This window comes from Aptenodytes patagonicus, chromosome 7 (genome assembly GCF_965638725.1).
Source record: "Aptenodytes patagonicus chromosome 7, bAptPat1.pri.cur, whole genome shotgun sequence".
In the NCBI taxonomy this organism is placed as follows: Eukaryota; Metazoa; Chordata; class Aves; order Sphenisciformes; family Spheniscidae; genus Aptenodytes; species Aptenodytes patagonicus.
Window position 1 is genome coordinate 35,059,301 of NC_134955.1, and position 19,802 is coordinate 35,079,102.

Here is a 19,802-nt window from a genome sequence, read left to right on the forward strand (position 1 = left end):
TCTGATATAGCTAGCATGAACATAATTTTCTAATGCTGCTCAGTTCACCATTTAATGAGGACATGAACACCAACTTGAATTTTGGTGCAGGGGGAGTGAAACATCTTGAAGAGAACAAGAATTGTTCTTTACTAGAAGAAAGTTAGTTTTGGAAGTAATTTTCCTGATTTAGGAAACAAATTAACTACTGTTTTCGATAGCTCAAAACAAAGTTAGGGTTGTTCAATGTTTCTTTCATTCATACAGAATAATAAAAGTCAGCAAATTCTGCAATATCTACATTATTCTAAATATTTATGCTTCTGTTAATGTTCACAATACGATTAGCATAAGACGCTAGTATCTCTTCATCCTATTGAGTTCATAGAAGGACAACTCAGTTTCTCCAAGAAGTTGGTGAATTATCTTAATAAAATTCTGCAGGTTCAGAAGCACTATTCTGTGTCTTCTAAGCAGTCACAAATTGTTTTAACTTTCATGCTGCTCCCTAGAGAAATATACAGACTTCATGAGAAAAAGCACCAAAGCTACTCATGTGGAAGTTAAAAGGGGTGTGGGGGTAGGGGGGGAAGAGAGAGAGAGCGCGCGCAAGTAGTAGCCCCACACTGAAAGGAGAATTACATTATTAGGTAAACCTCAACCTTTTGCAGAAAGCAGATGGCCAGGAGTTCAGTGTGATTATGTAGAAATATAAAGATCCTTCTATTAGCAGTTGGGAAGGGTATTTAAGTTCACACACATACACAAACACAAGATATGCTTGAAACTTGAGCGACAAGACACTTCACATAAATAGCAGCAGCTCAACAGAAAAGGACCCATACTTTCCAGTGAATTCTCACTGCTAGAAACTGTTTGAACCACATCTGGCCTAAATATGGCTAGTAAAATTCTAGTAACTCAGTTCCAAAATGTTTTCTTCTGATAAGGTTAGCTCCCCATTAAAGAAACACATGTTTCGATGTGGTATAACATATAAGATAATTCTCTTTTTAGAAAACTTCAAAATGGAACCAGTTATCTGAGTTTTGTAAGTAGAGAAAAGTTTTCCTTATTCTAGATTTAAACAACGTGCAAAGATAATTCAATTACTGTTTCTGTAACACTGGTACTAAAACCACTTTTTAGTAGCAAAGTATAAAAACAAAGTTTGCATTTCAGCAGTTTACAGTCCAGATACAGACAAATTCACCTGGAAGTCTAATGTACCTCCATAGTTTTGGAAAAGTCAGCATACAGTGTTGTTACATACTGTAACAACAAATCAGCTATTCATTTTTTCCAAACTTTCTACATATTTATTACCAATTCAAAGGGAACTGGCATTTAAACAACTTTTCTTCAGAAGTCTTCCATTTTGGAATTTGTTTAGCTCTCCATAAACTAGTATTTTCAAACATCAGAACAGCAATAGCAAAGGTGCAGAGGAGTTGACAAGCAACCATCTATGTGGAAACAGAATCAAACAGAAGCAAGGATAAGGCCAAATGGAAATACTTGCTTATAAAGAAAGAGAAAATTAACAGTTTGAATAGTCTCTCTTTGCCAACAGAAGCACTTCAATCTTGAGACACTTTAATGCAGGAAGCTGAGATGATACAATTAATGTACAATGATACACTTAACCAAAGACAGCAGAAAAGGCACTGCAGATGTCAAGTAATTTGCACATATAAATTGATTTTGAGAAGAAAAACTTACACAACCTAAAAACAAATATATATTTACCTAAACATCTGGCTTTCCAAAGCAAATGAAAATCTTGGGTATAACGTTTACAGAGCAGAATGCAAAAGCGAGTGTGAAGCACTGAAACAAAAAATGTGAGAACTGAGTGTGAAAAGAAAATTGACTATGACAGCTTTAATTGCTGTCATATTATAATTACTGATAAGGTGAATTTTTAGTTTTTAAATGGAGCATGTGGCATCTAAAGGGGAAAAAATATTACCTGTGGAAATTATGGGCTTCTTGACTACTGTTAACTTATTTAGCATAGCAAATAAAAGCATTAGTTACATAAGGTTTGTCTTTCATTTGCACTATAAATCACAAGTGAGAGATGAAAGTCTCTGCTCCTAAGCTATTTCATAGTCTCAGAAAGAACAATTTAAAAAAAAAAAAAAAACCAAAAGATACTATTATACATTTGCTGGTAGTAATGATAACCAACATGCTTATCATAAATAACAAAGTTTCACTTCACAGATCTATGAACACAACCCAGACAAAAGTATAAAGGACAGCCCGTGTTGTAATTTGATTAGCCTTAGGGATTTACAAAGCAAGTTTCATCTTCAGTCTCAATTTGACATTTAAAAGAATGCTTAAAGCAGTTTGGTTTTGCAAGTGCCGCTTTTAGAGTGTTTTTCCATGGAGATGTCTAGCTAGCTTTACACATTTTCTCAAGTACTAACAACTAGAAGACCAGGTTCTATAAATAACAATGTTTATAAGCTATACAGTTAAATCTCAAGAACAATTCTAGTCATAATTGGGATTTAGTTTTAGCTCTTCATTGAAATGGAGACATCATTTCTCTCTCAACCAGCACAAACACTAAACTACTTTTACTGAATACCACTTACTAATAATTAGTTTCCTATGAATATGGAAGAAGAGAAGAAAGAAAATCCACAGTGTATTTTGTTTTGTATTCTTTTTAAGAAGGCTAAGGAAGTCAGGAAACTAGACAGGAAACATACAGGACTGATTACTGCTGCTTAAATATGTAATCTGGTAGACAGCATCAACACACATTGTAACAGAAAACATTCAGATCCAAATGCTCTCAAGTACAACATGCTCTAAAACTGATAAATGTAACGTAAGCTTTTCATATAGCTTTACATATTCACTGGATTTCAAAACTAAAGGGCTTTTTATTTGATTTATAGTCAAACTGTCCTTCTCAGTTTCTAGCAATCGCTTTTGATCTGACTTGGCTAGTTTCCACCAAACCTGGCAGAAAAAAGTAGGTTTTGGTCACGGCTGTGTGCAGGGAAGGGGAAAAAGGGGCACTGCTACATAGTGCCCCATGGAGGAAAAAGCTTCAGTGACTGTTCAGTCATCCGTATGGCTGCCAGGAGGCCTGTCAATAGACCAGAAGCGATCCAAACCTTGTGCTGCCTCTTGCCCTGGCATCATTTAAAGAGCCTAGGATGGAACAGGGCTTACTGCTAAGTTCACTGGAAGAAGGGATCACAAAAGGAAATCAGGCATCATATTTCACTTTTCAAGAAACAACTTATGTTTTACTAACATCCATACACAAGAAGAAAAAAGCTTTGTGTTTCTTTGTACTTTATAAACAAAAAAATTTCAAAAACCGTTAAGTCAAGCAAAAATTTACAATCACACAACACTTTCACTTGCTTCATTCAGTGGCTAAGATGGTGCCATTCAACGAATATGTTTAGTATTTTTTTCTCATCTCAAAAGATGGATTAAGGTTTCATTTACTACACATTATTTAAATTTTACACTGAAGATGGCAAGTGTTGGTTTCCAATGAGCATCTATACATGGATACATGTATGTTCATGGACACAGCATGAGTGCTTTCTCAAGAGTAATGACCCTATCCTCACAGCATCCTCACAACTAAAAGCTCTGTTATTCCCATTTTACAAACTGAAAATAGAGGTGGCAGAGAGGTCACTAAACAATGACCATCAGTTTTGAGGCAGTTAAGGTCAGCTTTTTTCCAAATACTTCATACCATATAGAGCTACTTTCATTTGAAACAGATCCCCGTGAGTTCGCTAAAAGCTATGAATGCTAGTCACTTTTGCACATCAAACTAGATATCCTGACACCATGAACACAGAGTTATAAACAGCTAGAGAGTTTATAACGCCAACAGAGAGAACTGCGTTAAACTCATGTGAACGGCGTAACATGGTAGTACAGGGTTTCCCCAAATTTAATCCTATTTGAACCCATTTCCTAAAAAGGAAAAAAAGGGGAAAAAAAGCCCATTTAAAAATACTCAGTGACAAGCTGTTATTTGTTTAGTAATGCATTCCAATGATTAATCAGTCCAGTAAGAACACACCCCTTATTTGAAGTCTGAACTTGCTTAATTCAGCTTCCAGCCACAGAACTGTGGTATACCTTTATCAGCTGAAGAGAAGGTTGCTTTTATCAAATACCTCTTCCCCAAGTAGGTAGATATTGACTAATGAAGAAACCCTTAACATGTCCTTAGCTAAGCTAAACAAAGTAAGCACTTTAGGTCTTAATTACTAAGACTGCTCTCCCCTTCTCCCCGCCATTTTCAAGGCTACTCTCTGGAAGCTGATTTTTCACCTTTCTCGCTGGACTGTTAACAGCAGATGTACTGCTCCAGTAAGAGTTATAGCTAAATAGAGAATACACAACCTCCTTATTTCCGATTTCCTTGCTCAACTACTCAAAGCTTTTCACCAGACCTTTTAGTTACAGCCAAAAGGATTGACTTCAAGTTCAACTCCTATCAGTCATCAACTCCACATCTTTTTCAGAGTCTCAGACTGAGTCCCCCTACTTGTTGCCCAACTCAGTATTTAGTTGCACTGATTCTGCCATGAAATGTGTTACATATTGTTTCATGTGTCCAATTTATTAGTGATCTAAATCACTTTGCAACCTTACTAATGGTCTTTTAGTTTCAAATTTATATTTATGATTTTCTAGGTAAATTAAAAACACCTGAAATAATTCCAACACAGTTATTTACAATGAGAAGCTTGGATACTCTGTAACCTCAAGTAGCAGAGGTTAATGCAATGTATGCAACAGCAGACTTATCTCTAGTATGCACCAACACTTGCAGATGCATAACACACTCTGATCTTGGATTTTGCATGTTACTTATGCACAGCCTTGCCTAGGGGTCCATGTTTGCGAGAACCCAAATCTCTAGCCAAGGCCCTCCTAGAATTCTTAACTAATGGGAGTTACTACAGTTTATTTTGTAACAGAAAATTTAACAAATCTTTAAAATACTCCAGAACCAACCCACAAGCAATGTGTGTTAAAGATGATGATAAATGAAAATACAGTTGGATTTCCATTGAATAAATTGATAAATCTAATCAATAGGTGCTTTAAAAATATACAAGCTTTCAATCTGTGTATTTACAGGTAATTACACGGATCTTACCTATTTAAAAGGTAAGATATCTCACGGACCAATTCAAAAAGACAGAGCTGTGACCAGAGCACAAGTTCCTGCCCAAAATCCCAGAACTCCTCACCAAAGTGTTCACAGTGAGGAACAAGGACAGACCAGCACACCAGGTATCCCAAATGCCTCAAAGCAATCACGTTAGCTTTAACATAATGGAAACCTTTAAATGTCCAAGCTTTATTTTCTTCTTAAGTAGGATGAATTAAGATCACAATCTTAGGCTACTTCATATTGTCCAACTCTAAGACTTTTGTGAATATCAACAACGTCTCTCTGACTGTAAGCAGGGCAGCAGCCTGAACTGTCAGAGGCTCCAATCCAGCTCAGCTTCACCATTTTAGTGAAGGTGGAGGGGGAAACAGGGGGTGTCTAAAGGAGAAGAAAATAGAGAAATAGAGAAAAACAGTATCTTCCCATAAAACTTCTCCCCTTTTTCAAACGACTGCATAATATTTTCCCAAAATATGAGAGCGTACATACTTACACACAATTCTTTCCTGGCTTTTTAAAGCACTATAAACATTATTGGGTGCACTAACTAGGATGCTATCTTTTGTACCTGAACTTTAAAGGCACTTACGCAGGGTTTAATCTTCTCCATCAAAAGTCTTTAGAAATTACACGGCAGAAAGAAATCTATGCCTCTTAAGTTAAGTCAGCCAGTTTCACACCTCTGATGTGTATATTTCTGGTATGATAGTTGCTGTGACCTCAGGAGCGTCAGAGGAAAAAGGCCTCACCAGTCTTACTCAAGTTCTTGCCACAGTTTCTCTCTTACACTGGAGTGATGAGTACGTTACCCATACTAGGAAATACTTCCAAGAGTTGAGTCTCAATGACATCTTTTGAGTTGATACGATCCTCCATGGATCATATAATGAAGGAACACACACACACACACACACACACACATTTATGCAGGTTACATCTTCTAAAGCACTTTTCAATCAGTTCCACCCAGTCCCTGCACTGAGTGTCCACGTCTTCCTTTGTATTTCATGGGCAAGTCCACAGACAAGGATTTGCTGAGCTGTTACCTTCCTTTCTGCATTAATTAGCATACGTTATCAGTCACAAAAAGAATTTATGCTGCTCCAGAGCATAAAGCCTTTTGAGATTCTATAAACTTAAGTAGAAGGGACAGAGGCAGAAAAAGATCTTCACCTAGTCAGAGTACGCACTAGTTAGCGTAAGCATTGCATTAGAAGGGAACCATAAGAATAAGCAATATTTAATGGTGGCAAAATAAAATACAAGATTTAAGAAAAAAAATAGAAAACAAAGCACTGAAACGCAGCTGGAGAATCTTGTAAACCCTTATCTGAAGTCCTAAATAAATTAAAAAATTTAAAAAAAAAAAACAGTAACAAAAACCACCAAGCAGAGCAGTTACTGTTCCCGCATTCCCCAATTATTTTCCAACTGGTACCTGCTTGAAGATTCCTGCTAGAAGCTTTTCTGGTTTTCATCTTCCTGTCATTTTCATTCTTCTCAGATTTTATTACCTGATACTGTAAGGCAAAAACTTAAGAAAGGAGGAAGAACTTACTGGTATTGAGAACTCCTCTGCCAAATACTTCAACACTGATGCTCCTCTAGCCAAAAAGTTACTTCTTTCTGCCAGGTTGCCTTGGAGTTTTGTGTCAAACTCCTTTCTGACAACTGAAGCCACAGAGTCAATTATTATGAGTTTAACTTTCTTTGAAATAATTTCTTCTTCCAAAGACATAATCCTAAAAAAGAAAAAACAAAAAAAAAAACCAGTCATTGATAACATTATTTACATAATTTTATAACCCTGAAATTGTTTAAATAAAAGGTTTACTCTAATAAGCTGAAAGTCAACCCCTCTTTTTCCCTCCTCACACACCACCTCCACTAACATCTGCACGTACTGAAGAGATTTGGAAAGGAATCTGAGGCTCCAGTGGGCCATGTAACCCAAGGCAGGACCTCTCCAAAAGAGAGGTTTGAAGAACCTCTCGTTAGCAACACTATGCTGTACAACCCCTGAATGGCAGACAGCAAGTTAACTGGACATTGAAACTGTGCCTTTTTGCTCACAGTAGCAGCATCCCATTGCCAACACCAGAATCCTTGGTGTCTATATATGCAGAAGGTCAAATCCGTTTCCGTATACCTCCAAAGACAGCATACCAAACCTAATTCATTGATAATATGCTACTAGCTATTCTCTGATAAAGCTGCACTAGAAGAAAAAACTATTCTTAGAATAATTCTCCCACTAACATAAAATACACAAGATGATGCTAAAATAGAACTTAATTAATTTTCATTGCAAAACATCTTCAAAAATTAACATAAGGTAACAACATAACAATACAACACTGCCAACAACAGCATTCAGGCTGATGACTGTTAAACGATTCCTCCCTCCCACTGCTGGAGGGGTCCCAGTCTTCCTGGAAGCAAACTGTGCTTTGGAGGAGCAAACTCCTATTTCATGGAAAACGTAACTCTTATACTATGGTCTCTCCACAATCCAAGACAAGACAAGACCTGTTACATGAACACATGTGTTACACTCCCCTTTAAAGGCTTACAGGGATCAGATCATATAGAAATTTTCTATCAGAAAATAGAAAACATCAACTGGATTAGTCACATACTATGAAATGAGAACAGCAATGTCAGTCTCTCTGTAGTAATTTTACTTTGTTGGAGACCATGCTGTTACCAACATGAAAAGGCCTCAAATAAATGAGTTACTCTTCATACAACTTTGATGTAAAACAAATATTGTTACAGACAATCTAGTCAAAATGTTCTTTTTTTTTTGAACTCTGGAGAAGAATACCTCTTCAGTACACTGCCACAGGTCAGCTCTCGATACAGGTGAATGCTACGGGTCATGCAGGACAGCTTTTCATCTGAGTCAAAATAAGCGGGGAATCTGTTTCCTGCTATCTCAATCAACCTATCAAAAAAACAGAAGGCATACCACTGCAAAAGGAATAATGTGGGATAATAAGGCATCAAGTATTCACAAAGCAAACAAAGCAAACCTCTGAATGATAAGCAGATACCAAGTAATACTGGAAATCTTTTTCAAAGAAGCAGCATCCTTTAGCAGTCAGACTGAAATACTGGAGGTCAGAACAGTTAGATTCTCTTCCCGGTGATGCTAGATTCAGTGGTACGCTAGGGAAAGACATAATGTGTCTGTACACAAAGAAACAGCATATCTCCTGTAGAAGGAAACTGCAATGAAATCATAAAGTGGACCTTGTGTCACCACAGAAATTTAACAAGCTGGTAACAAACAGAAGATCCATTACAAGATTCAGCCAACATGGAAGCAGGACTGCAAAGAACAGAGTCCAGTTCGACTGCAAGTACTTATACAAGCAGTACATGTATGGAAAGTATGCCTGCCAAAGCGAAAATCTTTTCACAGATAATCTCTCCTTAAAAACAAGAACAAGGTCATTTGGATGGGAGACTTTTTCACTGAAACCATTTCCACTGCACCAGTTACCTCTTTGTAAAAAGAGCTTATAAAATCTTAAGAAAGTATACTTTTTAGAACATAGCAAAAAAAAAAAAAAAATCAGCACTGTGTCACAAAGTGACTGAGGCTCCAGCTGCCAGGCAGCTACAACGAAACATCCATCCATTCAGATAGCACAGGTACAACTGGCATGGCTTGATATAATGAAATGACTAAACAGTTTAAGTGGCCACTTCACTGATAGAACTGAATGTGGGATTCCATGATTAAATGTTCTCCATTACCTTATTAGCAAATTCATGACCCTTCAAAACCTTGAATTACAATTGTTAAGCATACTACTGTTTATTATCAGAGTAGACTAAGGAAGCGTATCAGATAACTGATAACACCAAAAGAAGTCAGAGGAAGTTCGACATTTATTATTTGTTGTCAAAATACTTTTATATTCAGAAACTATGCTTTGAAAAAACCTCTTGCACAGATGTAAAACTAAACAATTTACTGATGAGAGGCCAACATTCTCAGTTAAATGAGATTTTATAGATAAACTCATTGAAGACACTAAAAGGTATACGTTTTAGAAATGCTGACTGCCTGCAAACTCTTCAGAAGTCAGTGGAAAGAAGTTCCACCCCTCTGAACACAAGGCAATTTTATCTAGGTCCTTAAATAAATGATCAAAGAATTTAACTTAGAAACTCATAGTTACAATCTGAGCACTGTAAATTTTTTTCCACAATGAAGATTTTATTTTTCAATAACAGAAAATACCTAATCATTTGTATTTTACACAGACATATCCTACCACCTATAGCTTGGGAAGAGTGGCATCTAGTGGATGATACCTGTGGGCACAACTTATTGGTTATCTTGATGCTTTTTATTTAGGCGCCTTTCATTAAGACCCAAAATGTTAAAGCTATTTTAGAAAAATTCTTTTAAATCACTTTTATTTGGTTTAAAAATAGAAACACTAAGCTTGAATGTTAATATACCTATCCTGAGCAAGCAATTTCATTACAAAATCCTGAATCTCATTCATTAGATACATTACTTATTACATCTAAACTTGTCCCGCAGAACTTCCAGGGACAGAATCTTGTCTTACCATTTAATGCACAATTAATCATGCAGACCATTTGGGCAACAGAGATTTGTCATTCAGTGGTCTGCATGAAATGAGATTTCAGCATGCTTCCTAATGGACATGCATATCGCAAAGAACATCATTACACAGACTGACTTAAAATGACACGCCAAAATCTTGCTGAGATAGCAGTACTATTCACAAAGCTCCATGCAGGTTCAAAGCTCTTTAAGATCTAAATCCTGTTTGTCATAATGAGACCAAAAACTGCACAGAACATCTTCTCTGCAATCAGGGCAGAGGCCCATGGGGTGGAAAATCCGTTTGTTCTCAGCTTTGTTTCACAGAAATTTGTGTCTAGTATTTTTCACAAGTAATAAGTATGGCTAGAGAGAAAAGCAAACCAAACAAATTATTTTCAGCCTTTCTAAATAAGTCTGGTATGTTTTCAGTTAATAGCTGCCTAGAGTTGATTTGAACTGCTACAGAACTGATGATAACAATTTTGATTTCCAGACTTACTATGGCCATTCCGGCTACCTGTCCTAGTGTCCGTGTTCTGACAAAGCTGAATGATGGACATCATCTGCACTGTTACGGCTTTCTCTTACATGAGAGAAAAATATATAAATTGCAGAAACCGGTGGCATATCTTAGAAGACCAGCCTCAATTCTGATCACTGTTCTCAGCATTGCTATTAGATTGAACTAAACTGTCATGTTAGAGAATAAGTAATAAGACTATGAAAGTTTGTGGAAGCAAAAAGCTCCCTGCCCTGAAGTAAGACGTGCCAGGCAGAATGACAAAAGAGAAGTGCCTTTCAGCAAAAGAAATAGAATTAGCCAGCTTTATGCAGTATCTTTCTAGAAGCAGCACAGCATTACAGCCAGTATGACAGCTACAAGTTAGCAACTCTCAGCCCTGAAAAGCAGCAGGGATACAAACACTCTTCTCAGGCTTTCTGTAGAGACTTTTGAGTTTTAAATAAAAATAGTACCAGCTAAATGTCTCCATTAACCCCTTTAAAAGAAGTTGCTATTAAATGAAATTTTTCCTCTTATCTGAAGTGTTTAGAACAAGAACAAAAACAAAATCTCTTCTACTTGCCATCTATTAATAATACAGGATTACAGTATCATAAGGAAATTCAGGTTAGAAAAAGAACTCAGGAGATCTCCAGGCCAACACCCTGTTCAAAGTAGTGCCAGCTATGAAATCAGAACAAGTTACTTGAGGCTTTATCTAGTTATATTTTGGAAGCCTCCAAGAATGGAGGCAGCACAACCTCTCTGGGCAACCTTTTCCAATTCCTGACTGTCCTTATGGTGAAAAAGTTTCTCCATATATCAGCACAGAAATGGATTTCAATGTATGCCTGCTGTCTCCCTGCCATGCACCACTGTGCCATCTTCTTGATGGCCTCCTCATTGGTAGGGAAAGGCTGCTGTTAGATCCCCCCAAAGCCTTCTCTCCTCTAGACTGAGCAAGCCCTCAGTCTCTCCACAGAGGGCAAGTGCTCCAGCTCCCAACCATCTTAGTAGTCCCCTGCTGAACTCCCTGCAGTTTGTCACGTCTTTCTCGTACCGAGAGCCCAAAACTGGACACAGGATCTAGATGTAGTCTAACAGGTACCAAGTAGAAGGGGATAAGCACTTCCCTCACTCTGCTGGTGCTGCTCCTTAGAGGTTGCAACACAGAAAGTATAAGATGTAGCTTGTCAGCTGAAATTGTATTTAGCTATCATTTCCAACTGAGCAATACTAAATATGATTTAACACATAAACATTCTCATCCTTAGTAATAATATTATTTTTACCATGTTCCCTTTCTACATCTTACTCTATTTTCAGCAGTTTCATTTTCACATTCACCCGTTTTCCTTTTCTTTAGCATTCACTTCTAAGCAACAAGTCTTAACTCACCCATTAGGTCCTACCCTTTTTTACTATCTACATTTCAGGGACCTGAAATAAAAATTAAGTGGCATGTAAGAAGGGAGCACCATACTTTGCAGAGCCATTGCTTGAAGCTTTTTTTCTTTGATATATTACACTTCTGGTTTAAAGCAATTCAAACTTTTGTGAAATTAACTTGACAAAAACAGGGTTAGAAACCCCACCTTCTCATCTGTGGTAACTTCAAATGATTAAACAATGCAAATACATTTGCTTTGATACTCCAGATTCAGGCCATGGGTATGACTACTAAGTCATCTGAAATATGTAAATTATTTCAATGAATGTTTTTCTGCCCATTTTTCTACACAAACAAGAATGAGACTACTGTACTTCTTGTCTTCCCCCAGACCCTTAATAACTTTTGAACTCACTAATTCCAAACAACAGCAACAAAGGAATAGACATCTCAAAAACGTCAAATCTTCACGGTTTAGAAAAGTTGGTAGCTAAGTAAATTAGAGCTACCTTTAATGAAATACTGCAGAATTATTTCAACAGTTCATCAGTCAGTTAACATGGGAAGAGTGGTAATCAACATGTGCATACACATCTGTAACTCTCAAGCAGATACAGCATATAAAGTCTCCTGCCCGTTCAGCAGTTAGAAGATACCGTAAGTGCATAGCTGAGCAGTTTCAGTCACATGGACAAAGCAGGAGATATTAGAAGAACCAGAGATGTTATAGAGGTAAGGGAATATAGTACTGCATGGCCACTAAGGATATAGGAGAGATGTGAGGTTACTGCAGAAGGAAGTTGGAAGTGCAGAAGAAGGGCAGGGGGCCCCACTCTGCAGAAATAGGACAGAAATCTGAAGGAAAACTGGCTATGTCAGTCCTACTGTTCACAGAAAAACCTCCATTTCCTTTGCACTCAAAATGCTGGGGCTTTACATCCTCAAAACCTTCCTGCTAACTCCACAAACTAAACTGCAAAGAAAGATTTCAGGTACAAGACCGTTAAGACCATTTATAAATTAGAGAGCGCGCCATCCACCTCGTCATACCACAACTGGAATCTGCAACATCATACAAATTAGGAAAGTGAGAAAACCACTCTATTAAATTAATTTCATCATCTATGGAATAACTGCGTATATCAGATGAATGCTTAATAACTACCATAGGTATTTATTTATAAATGCTTAATTATTGCTCAGAAAATAATTGAAGGCTCCAAGATAAAAGGTGCTAAAGAAGTTGCAAGTGTGTATTTTAGAACTTTGCATCTTACCTTTCAGCACTGAATGCAGACTCTGTGTCAATGTATATAACAGCCCCAGCCAGTCCTCCCATGCTTACAGGCAGTGTAGCCAGAACACTCACCATAATACAAAATTGAGTTTTGCCACAACCTGGTGGGCTAGTTATCTGGAAGAAAAAAATATCAGTAACATAAACAAGAGATGTCATATTAATTTCACCCTAATTCTACTTTCAACTGAGACCCATCAGCCAGAACTCCTCAAATTCTGCTCTTCTAGTTACCAAAGGAGGAGACAGCCACAAAAAGGTAGAATGCAGTCCACAAAGAGCAACTTGCAGTTACTCTTGGATCTGTGCCTTGCAGTCAAACTCATCCACTGAAGAGTAAACAGTTCTTCTTCAGACACAGCATTATGCTTGTACTTTATTTCTTTGACATCCTTTATTACCTCTCATATTTGAGGTCCCCTACTTTCCCCCTCCTCTTACAAGGTCTTCCCTAGAGCCACACCTAGTTCTCTTCCATCTTCTTCTCTGTGCTACCTTCTAAAATAGAGCAGAATTAGAAGATTCACAGTTGACATTCCCATGACATCAATGGCCTTTAGAGCTGAAAACAAAGTCCAGAGCTAATGAGTTCACAGATGTAAATGACTGCTTAGGAATCATCACTACCTTGGTTACAACCAGGTCTCCCTTCGAAATCACAAGGATAATCACTTATATCCTTTAAAGACTGAATGTTCAATATGAACCAAATATATACATAAGACAGATTTTATCTGCCCCAGAGACTACACTCTGCTATGCAGCATGTGTTTTGTCATTGGTGTTAACTCCCTATTACCATATTTCAACATGAACACCATTTAATGATCCAGACCAGTTTGCTGATTCTAAGCTTTCACCTGCGCTTACTGAAAGCCTACTGCGGTTAAGCAGTATTCAAAAAGAGCACACTCAACTTGTGTGAAATGGTTCCAGTATGATTTTGATCCAAGAGAAAAACCACAAGGATCAAAAGAATACATTGTTTGATGAGATCCCCAGTTTCTGAGAGCAGATTTTCTTCTAGAGATGGCAGTATGCTGTTCTTTATCCACTGCAGACCTTGCAGAGATTGTAAATGAATGCTGGGCTGTGTGTTCAGATAATCATATGTTCATTACTACTACAGTGGGTCTTTAAATACAATATCACATTGTCACTGCTTCTGGGAAGGGAGATGATGACATCTTAAATACTTAGAGGGCTGAAAAACAGCAAATACAAAGTTGAAGTTACTTTAGGCACTAAAAACAGAGTGACGGGTTCATTCTGATGCTAGTAGGGACTAAATAATAACGCAAGATAAAAGTAAGCCTCTCGAGGGAAGTTAAACGGCAAAATGAAGCATACCTCCTCAAAACACCTAGTATTGCCAAAACAAAGGCCTAAACACAGAGCTGTTGTTTTAAATTAAAAAAAGAAACCTTACAACAGGCAGACACTCAAAATCAAACTGATTTTTGAGCCTAAATACACAATAGTTTGTTTTTAAGTACCAACACCCTTTCACCACAAGATACTACAGTATTGCTATGGTTTCATTTTAAGCAGCAGCAGCATGACTTGAAGCACAGAAAATTTACAGGGAAACACTGAGGGACTGCATTAGTTACGGTTACACATTAGCTACTGTTAACAGTTGGTTAAAATCCCTTTAATCACTTTTGTCTTTAAACAAGGCCTGAAAACCAAGCCATATCGGTCAATCTACTTGAAGCTTTAATGCAAGAGAAGCATTGGATGATTTTTGTTTAGAAGCACACACTGCATTTAGTGAATTACAGATCAGGAATCCTTCATATTTATGCAATTATCTGTCCTCCATCCAGTGTACTTAAATTACAAAATATCATAGAATCATAGAATCATAGAATCATTGAGGTTGGAAAAGACCTCTAAGATCATCGAGTCCAACCATCGACCCAACACCACCATGCCCACTAAACCATGTCCCTAAGTGCCTCATCTACTCGTCTTTTAAATACCTCCAGGGATGGGGACTCAACCACTTCCCTGGGCAGCCCGTTCCAATGTTTAACCACTCTTTCAGGAAAGACATTTTTCCTCACCTCCAATCTAAACCTCCCCTGGCACAACTTGAGGCCATTTCCTCTCGTCCTATCGCTTGTTACTTGGGAGAAGAGACTGACACCCACCTCGCTACAACCTCCTTTCAGGTAGTTGTAGAGAGCGATGAGGTCTCCCCTCAGCCTCCTTTTCTCCAGGCTAAACCACCCCAGTTCCCTCAGCCGCTCCTCAGAAGACTTGTTCTCCAGACCCCTCACCAGCCTCGTTGCCCTTCTCTGGACACGCTCCAGCACCTCGACGTCCTTCTTGTAGTGAGGGGCCCAAAACTGAACACACTATTCGAGGTGCGGCCTCACCGGTGCCGAGTACAGGGGCACGATCACTTCCCTACTCCTGCTGGCCACATTATTTCTGATACAGGCCAGGATGCCATTGGCCTTCTTGGCCGCCTGGGCACACTGCCGGCTCATGTTCAGCCGGCTGTCAACCAGCACCCCCAGGTCCTTTTCCGCCAGGCAGCTTTCCAGCCACTCTTCCCCAAGCCTGTAGCGCTGCATGGGGTTGTTGTGGCCAAAGTGCAGGACCCGGCACTTGGCCTTGTTGAACCTCATACAATTGGCCTCGGCCCATGGATCCAGCCTGTCCAGGTCCCTCTGCAGAGCCTTCCTACCCTCGAGCAGATCAACGCTCCTGACCAACTTGGTGTCGTCTGCAAACTTACTGAGGGTGCACTCAATCCCCTCATCCAGATCATTGATAAAGGTATTGAACAAGACCGGCCCCAAAACTGAGCCCTGGGAAACACCGCTCGTGACTGGCCAACTGGATTGAACTCCATTCACCACAACTCTCTGGGCCCGGCCGTCCAGCCAGTTTTTTACCCAGCGCAGAGTACACCTGTCTAAGCCATGAGCCACCAGCTCATCTAGGAGAATGCTGTGGGAGACAGTGTCAAAGGCCTTACTGAAGTCCAGGTAGACCACAATCATATCATATCATATCACACATATCATATCAACAATAGCTGCCACATTTTAATATGAACCCAAAGCATATATAAAAATTGCAGAGGCAATACACATTCCTTAGACTGTGATAGCCAAGGAATCTCACCAGCTGTTTCTAGTTAAAAAGAAGACTTGAAATGAATGAGGGAGGGGCATCAATCCAGTTGTTAAATTAAAATGTTTGGACAACTGTGAGGAGACCTCATTAAAATGTTTGTAGTTTCGGCCTTGCCTGGGAGGTGCATTGGATTCAACATTTATTTCAGTGGCTGATGTAGGAGCTAATTCAGCAGAGATGCTTTAAAAACATCTGAGGATATGAGCATCATATCAGAGAAAGACAGGGAATCTTGCAGTACGAGCTGGTAGAAGGAAGCGAGCCAATGGAGCAAGAGAGAATTTCTATTCCCAAAGACAATAATACTTCACCTTTTATCAGCATTCCTTTAAAGGGCATTAAAATGGGATTTTAAATAATCCACAGTGAACAATTTTAAAGAACTACCACATTTTATTGTAGTTATCACTGGTTCAGCAAGTGTTTTGAACAATACAATCTTAGTTAAAAAAAACTAAAATTCCTCTAAAATAATTTAAATCTAATGTCTGCAAAAAGTCTGCTTAGTTTGTTTTACTCTAAATTCGCTCTGGAAAAAAAATCAAGTCTACCCAGATAGAAATGTGAAGACTACAACAGTTTTTAATTTATCTCTGCCTAATAAAATATACTTTTATTTTTCAATAAGGTATATCTTATTTTCTCTGGCACATCTGTAGGGTTTGGATGAAGTCACAAGGAGCTAATTCTTCTTCAGCTACCAGGGCATTAAACTCTTCAATATTCACAAAGTCATTACTTTAATTTTTCCTCAGAGAAGCTGGCCAAAAGCTCTGACATCTGACCACAACATTTCAGCTATGATTTAATTTCCAACTTAAAACCTAATAGCGGTTTGGGAAAAAATGGGCTGAGACAGTGTAATGCAAATCAAATCCCTCTGGCACTCAAAAAGCAAGCAGCTTTGGCTGTAGAAGATACCACCACAAGTGTTAACCCTGTGGCTCATGTACTCAAATTCCAAGTTTCCAACCACCCTCACTGCTGGGTAAAGTTACAGGAAGACAACGATTTAGCCACACCAGTCAGGAAGTAAATGCTGCACACACCATACTTTTGAAGTTAACTTCTCTCAGACTTAGAATATCTGCCTAATAACAAAAATACCGAAGGGCAATCTGCTGGTCAAGCTAAGCTCCAGTATGTTGCAAAAGAGCAAATTAAAATTATTAAGTTCCAAAATCACTTGAATCCAAAAAGAACATGACCTGAAAGTGTTCGCAAGCTGCAGTACAGCATCAAAGCAGCAGCAGCAGACACTTGATAGCTTTCTACTAAAATTTCATCTAACAATCATGCTGAAGAACACTTGCAGTGCTGCCAACCTTTGAAACTACTTCAGGTCTCATGACTCTTGCAAAAGTGCTTTTAAAAATCTCCAGAACCAGGCTTTAAATGAGAAACTCAGTTTCTGCATAGTTAATTGTTCTCTGCCTTTACGTTTGCTGAGAAACCCCTAATACATGCCCTAATCGCTTTTCACATTTAGTACCTAAAAGACAAATAAAAAGCAATACACTTTTTTTTTTTTGACACCTCTAATCTCTTAAGTTAGTCATCTAATTTCTGGGGTCTGCCTAGTTCTCTCTATAATATTTCTGATTAAATAGTTATTATGCATCAGTATTGTCAATCCGGCATGAGGGTGCAACCAAGACCAAGCTACTGGTGGGAGGACGTAGTGCTTGCAGTTCTGGTCTCATCCACTAGATGTCTTGTACAGACTTCAACATCTCAGTCACTTAGTGAGACCACCTATTGAAGATAACTGCGTTAGGCAGGTCTCTGTATTTTTAACCAAAATATGTTAGAATACAAAAAACTTAACATTCAAAAGTTTTTTTCAGAAGAAAACTTAAAGTGCAACACCTTTCCTGGCACAGTGCTTTTCATTTACAATCAGATAAAAGTTCAGCCTATCTTTGAGTATATTCATTTCCCCCAGCTACCTTTAAATACATTGATACATACGGGGTATGACCATTCTTAAAATAGAGTTTAGCAAGAGTTTCCCAGACTTTCTCATATCTAAAGAGATGTTTTAAGGAAACACTGAAAAAAATAAATTTAAAAATTGAGTATTGTGATAATCAACCAAGCTGAGAAGTATTACAAAATACATAGCTCTGGAAAATTAATCATTTGCATTTACTTCCTGAAGAGCATTATTTTATACTATCTCAGGAGAATGGTATTTGACATCCATGTTTTGAGATCAACTACTTGCAGAACTTCCTTTCAAATAAAAAAAAAAAAAACAACTAAAAAAACCCCAAACAAACCAAAACTTAGAAGTCAAAGGTTAGCTAAACTTCAGTAAAACTCCCAGTATGTCAACCACTGCTTTTCCAGGATCTCCCTGTGGAGCAATGCCAAGAACATGGCAATCAGCAAGCTTAAAGTCTGTCAGTGCTCCAGAGCCATGCTATCTGGTCTTCAGGCAAGAACATGTCACATAGACTGCACTGATAGCTGATTGATAGCTATGCTTAGGATTAAGAAAAAAGACAAATATTCACAACCTTGTTATCAGCAGCCTTGTAAATTAATTGTGTGGCTCTTCTGACCCAAAAGGATCACATCCACTTATTTTTTTAATTAGGAAAAAAATATTCCAGGATCCTTTAATGCAAACTTTTACACTCTGGCTATCTTTTACTCAAAATTGCCAAGCCACAGGAAGGAGGGCAAAATAGACTGGGTTATCTGGGTTGACCTATAGAAGGGTGACATCCTTGTTTTGGGCACCACTCAAGCCAGTCACAGGCTCAAGGACAAGTTGGCATATCACAGAAAAGACACATCTCTATTCTACTTCTTTCTCCCACCTGTGCAGCAGTGGCTCTACATTTCAACTAAAGAAGGACAGTTCAGAAGTTTAAGCAGCGTAAGCATGTGAACAGCCATTCTCTGCCTCCACTGAGGAAAAGTTAGTGGACCAGATGGAAATCCTGGAAAGCCAGATCCTAGCCGCAAGCGAGCATCATTTCTTTTCAAACACAGGCTGTGTTATTTCATCAGTTGACTTCATGAACAATAATCCAAAAGAAAAGGAGTCAAACTGCACCTAGTGCGGCCACTGCTTTGCTGATAAAAATATTTTTAGGAACCAAAAATTCATCTCCTGCTAAAGGCACTATCCTCACCAGCAGCATAGTTACAATCTCAGGATCTCTGCATATCCCACTGCTACTTAAAAGAACAGCTCTTTCTTCTTCAATGAAACAGAATTTAGCAAGTCTTTTCTCCAAGAATTTAAAGACTTGCAGTATTCATCTTAAGATTAAGTTCTTCCAATCCAATTTTCTTATACTAAATTGGTAACAAAGCTAGGCCTAAATATGAAGAAAATATTAATTCTGACAGATCAACATAAGTTCATGGATGCGTTCTTAAACATTTTTATGAAGACCTGAATGGTGTATATTCCTGTACATCGTACACAAAAAGAAATACTCAGAATCTTTAAAAAGTAATATACCCTCATTACATAACAGTTTACTAGAGCAGAAACTGTTCTAGTCTAAAATCAGTGTTGCTTAAACACTAATATGTTTTAAGTCACTATCAGATTTCATAAGGGATTTCTATCTGAGATCAAAACCAATGTAGTTTGATTATAGGGTGTGGAAAAAATGTATTTTCCTCATAGTAAGATTTTCATAACTTCTCACTTCTACTCCTCTACTGTGGCAAATTGCC

At 38.1% G+C, this 19,802-nt stretch overlaps 1 protein-coding gene across 7 annotated transcripts in view; it reads right to left on the reverse strand.

Moving 5' to 3' along the window:
* The window catches only part of RAD51B (RAD51 paralog B), a 466,410-nt gene that overhangs the window by 385,248 nt on the left and 61,360 nt on the right, over window positions 1–19,802 (reverse strand). For all 7 annotated transcript variants that reach the window (XR_012995904.1, XR_012995903.1, XR_012995905.1 and 4 more), the window contains 3 exons: window positions 12,928–13,064; window positions 7,992–8,111; window positions 6,723–6,906 (listed from right to left, as the gene is read on the reverse strand). Coding sequence is in view for 4 of the 7 variants with exons in the window: in XM_076344829.1 (XP_076200944.1) it covers window positions 6,723–6,906; window positions 7,992–8,111; window positions 12,928–13,064 (441 nt within the window). In the remaining 3 variants the exon portion in view is untranslated. The remainder of the gene's footprint in view (window positions 1–6,722; window positions 6,907–7,991; window positions 8,112–12,927; window positions 13,065–19,802) is intronic.